This window comes from Limulus polyphemus, unplaced genomic scaffold, assembly GCF_000517525.1.
Source record: "Limulus polyphemus unplaced genomic scaffold, Limulus_polyphemus-2.1.2 Scaffold1273, whole genome shotgun sequence".
In the NCBI taxonomy this organism is placed as follows: Eukaryota; Metazoa; Arthropoda; class Merostomata; order Xiphosura; family Limulidae; genus Limulus; species Limulus polyphemus.
The window spans coordinates 169,794-174,208 of record NW_013666883.1 but is presented as its reverse complement, the minus strand read 5'-3'; the positions used below and the strand labels follow the sequence as shown (position 1 = coordinate 174,208).

Here is a 4,415-nt window from a genome sequence, read left to right as displayed (position 1 = left end):
CACAGAATAAATAACTTGCAAAAAATAATGTCCCATAAATATCACAAATACCCCATTTGGCACTCGGGAAGGGTTCCTGAGAACAGAGCTCTAAACAGGGTCATCATAGCATTACATGAATGGAAATATGTAACTGAAGGCATTGTTTCTTATCTTTGAATGATGTATAAGTGCTGTATTTAAGTACTGGTATATTTAACATAAATTACTCACAATATCATCATTGCTGGAAATTTTTTTTTATTAGTCTTCAATCTTGTTTGGTTACAGAGCTATCAAATAGAAAATCAGAACTCTCCTGCCATGCCCACCTGTCATATCCTTTCAGGATTTGTCAATACATGTAGTTCTTTCTTACATTTATGACTACATTAGTTATAACAAACAGACATGCAAGGTTTTCGTCTAATGAATGACGTTTTACATTACATTGTTTACATCACTGAATGAATCAAATCCTCTGCAACTAAATGGATGTCATTTTCCAAAGTTTATTCTGCCAAATGAAGGCAAAAGCACTCCAACATGAAGGTGCAAGGTTAACCGTTCCTTACATACTGGACCAGATAAGAAGAAAATCAGGAGGGAAACAAGGTATTTTTGTGAAGAGTGCGATGTCGCTTTGTGTCCGACACCATGCTTTGAAATCTATCATACCAAGCATAACTATTGACATTCAATCTGTGACAGTGGCTGAAACAGACTATTTTGTCACGTGTATGAATGATTTATCATAACTAGTGGTGAAACTAAAGGTTATTGTGAAGTTCTCACACAGTGTTCTTTGCATACAATTGATGTTTTGTAATAAAAATGTTTTCAAAAATTTATTACACGGCAGCCAAAAAATTCTAAAAAAAATTGTCAACGTTAAAGGAGTTAAAACATAAATAACACATAATTAACTAAAATCTAAAATTTAAACCTAAATACATTTTAACTGTCTAACTAACATATTTCTAAATGATATACAATTCTGAATGCTAGCAAGGAAAAAACGGCAACAATGCTAAGAGCAATTTCATGAACTTTGTAAGGAATTCTGTGTGCCCATTTGAAAATACCTGTTGGAAGATTGTAGTTTAAAATGAGCTGTTTCTATTGGTTATAAACATCTACACAAATAGATAGAGTGCAAAATCGCATGACTGTGTGTAGAAAGTGGATATAGCTTCTGTCAAGAGCTTCCAAGAGATTTATTTTTCCTTTCTCCAAACTTGCACTAAAGAATTTGAAAGAAGGATGTGTAAACAGAGTAATTAGCCTAATTTATGTCTAGATAGCCATCTAGTACATGAGAAGAATTACTTAAGGTACAGAGACCTAAAGTTATGATTTGTGAAGGCTTGTGCATCACAGGACAACAAAACCAAAGTTTAAAAGATTCTTTCAAAGTTTTTTTTGAAATAAAGGAATTAAAACATAGATAATAAGAAACATTGAAATGCTAATTTCACTGACATACATTGATAGTAAAGTTGCTTAATTAAATTTTGAATGTAAACTCGGTAAAACCTTGTGACATATTCAGCAGAAAGGGGACTAGAAACCATAGGGTTAAACATGCATGGTGTAATCTAATATGTTTGCTGAAAGCAGCTGTGAAACACTAAGATACCTAAAGCTGCTACAATATATAAACTGTAATTGTGTGTTACAAATTGCAACTGTTGTAGTTAAAAGATAATGTACAAGGTTTTACCTACAAAAACACTTGATAACCATTTAGGAGGTTATGCAAATCAAATATGAAAAGTAAAATCATAAGTATTTTCATTTTAAGCATGAAATCACCTTTTACTCAGACTCAGTAAGGACTTCACAAATTCATAGACAAATCTTTAGTAAAAATAATTTATTAAAAAGTGATTTTTTTGTGTACATAACATACTTGCAATATTTATCAAAAGCTGGCCAAATTTCATGAACATGCACTTAGTACATTCAAGAGTTTTAAGTATATATAGTTTCAATGTTATAAGGTTGGTTAAAATGACAGAGCCACTATAATAAGATATAATAAGTGTACTCACCCCTCTGCAAAATAGTGTGTCATACAAAATACATATTACACTTACTTTCATACTCATTCTTTCTTCTACCAAGCAACAAATTTGGGGCCAAAATTTTATGTTGTTACCTGGTTCATCAATTGACATGCTGCTGACTTCACCATTCTCAGGAAGAGGAACCAGTTTGGGAGTTTGAGCTTCTGAGGTGAGGGTGGCTGTAGATGAATCATCATCATCCAAGAAGTCTTTTTCTCCTCTATCTTTCTGCATTACTTTCTCAAATATATCTTCATCATTACTGCATAGATCAAATAAAGAAAAAAAGAAAGAATATTAATTCAACCACTGAGACTTTAAGCATCTCAATAAATTATATCCTTATATTAAATGCAAAGTGATTCAACTCTCTAAATACAATCATACTCAATACTAAGCTTACACATAAGTATATCCTACATATACCTGTAACTTTAACTTATGAGAAATATGATTATAGTACAAGTATTAAATATATATAAACAAAACTTTTAATAAAAAAACTTGTCACAATTTTTAACTTTGCAGAATTCATAAAACAATGAAAATTCTCAAACTTATAGCTTATTTGTGACTTTTGTTTTTTGCTCTATAAGCAAATCATAACTTACGCAGTCATTTCAGCAAGAAGAGCAGCTCCATCTGGTGGACCACATTTTCCTAAAAAACACAAAGCTGGGTCCTGCCTCATGACATTGTAGCGTTCATATCCTTAAAAAAAGATAACAACCTTGGTTATAAAACAATTTATGGAAACCTTATAATTTTTTTCAGATGATTCATATTCATATAAACAAGTTAAATGTGAAAATTACTCATGATTCTCATCCCAAAGAATATTTTATTCTACAATTAAATATAAACATCAAGAAGCTTACAAAAATTTAAGAGATCACTTTTCGAAATGAATATAGCAAATAGACAATATAAGATCGAGTGATAGTTTATCCTCTTTATTTCCATGTTTTTTTTTTTAACATAAACTGTTCTCATTTGCCTCAAATTTCCTAAATACAGCTCAACATGGTACATTTTAGGAATATATGAACAATTTTGTTTACCTCAAGAGAAAACAAAACAAATATTTTCAAAAGCATCAATTGTTGTCTAGCATCCTCTTCACATTCTTGTGATGATCCTCTGGGTGTATATATATTTATGGCCATCAGTCCCATTTCTCTGTAAGGGTGTCATTCTGTTTATGGAATGTTATGGGCTGAACAGAGTGGACTGAAACAGATTGCTAGACTAGAAAGAATTTCTGATATGCTGGATTGGGTTAATGTTTAGAACAGGTCAGTCCATATAAAGCTGCAACTAATGGCATTGTGGCACAGCCTGATGAAATATCTAAAACCTTATCCATGATAATGTTGTGAAAGTTGTCTCCACGCTCTTGCATGAGGGTGTTAGTATTTAAGCCCAAACCTGGGACTAATATATGAAAAGCAGTAGCATCCAATTTTGAATAATACAAGCCAAATGATCTTGAGTACAATCCCCAGGGTTTTGATTTCACCAGGATTCTAATAATGACTTTCCATGGTCACCAACCAGTCTCCTCAAGCTTACTGCAGAGTTTGGATTAATACAAGAATTCCAGATATACTTAAAAGTCAAAAAAGAACTTCTTTGTTACCACAAAAAGATCTGGCAAGCTTGTATCATCAAGAAGCAGTATTTTCCACAAATTCATAGCTATGTTTGGCCAACTCCTTAAATTTTTGTGAATTCTTTGCCACTTCCAACATGGAAAACAACATTTTGGTTCACAATTCAAACAGTATCAAGACAACACTGAAACACTTCAGTAAGGTGAAGTCACATTACAATTCCTTCAGACTTAAACACCTTTTGACATAATCGGGCCATATTTAGAGTATTTTAACTTGTCAGGTATTTATATACTACTTGTATGAAATCATATACAAATATTCACAAAAATACACCAAAATTTAACAAAAATCTGGTTTTTTCCCACTTCTTGTGGCATACACAATTTGATTCAATTATTTTCACATCGATTTTAAGCATTTTAGAATATTTCAGATATATTGGTTTAAATTAATATTAAATCTGACAAAATTTTTTTTATGAAAAACAGCCTAAAGTCTCCATCCAAACAATAACCCAGCAGAGTTATCAATCTGAACAATCAGAAAATAGAAAGAAAAAAAAAAAACCCAACTGAAAAACAATCAAGGAAGGAAAAAAGTACAATATTTTTCAGTGTATAAGACGCACTTTTTTTTCCCAAAAAATTTGATGTCAAGATCTGCTTGCATCCTATACACTGAAAGTATGAATAATATATGTGTATATATACGCCATACTCAAGCAATGTGTAAATATATTTAAATAGGCCTG

The 4,415-nt window shown here is 31.5% G+C and overlaps 1 protein-coding gene across 5 annotated transcripts in view; it reads right to left on the bottom strand.

Annotated features, from left to right (window-relative positions):
- LOC106462876 (chromodomain-helicase-DNA-binding protein 7-like) overlaps positions 1-4,415 on the bottom strand; it is a 167,453-nt gene that overhangs the window by 59,222 nt on the left and 103,816 nt on the right. For all 5 annotated transcript variants that reach the window (XM_022390278.1, XM_022390280.1, XM_013922841.2 and 2 more), the window contains 2 exons: positions 2,660-2,759; positions 2,141-2,310 (listed from right to left, as the gene is read on the bottom strand). In XM_022390278.1, coding sequence (XP_022245986.1) covers positions 2,141-2,310; positions 2,660-2,759 — 270 coding nt within the window. The remainder of the gene's footprint in view (positions 1-2,140; positions 2,311-2,659; positions 2,760-4,415) is intronic.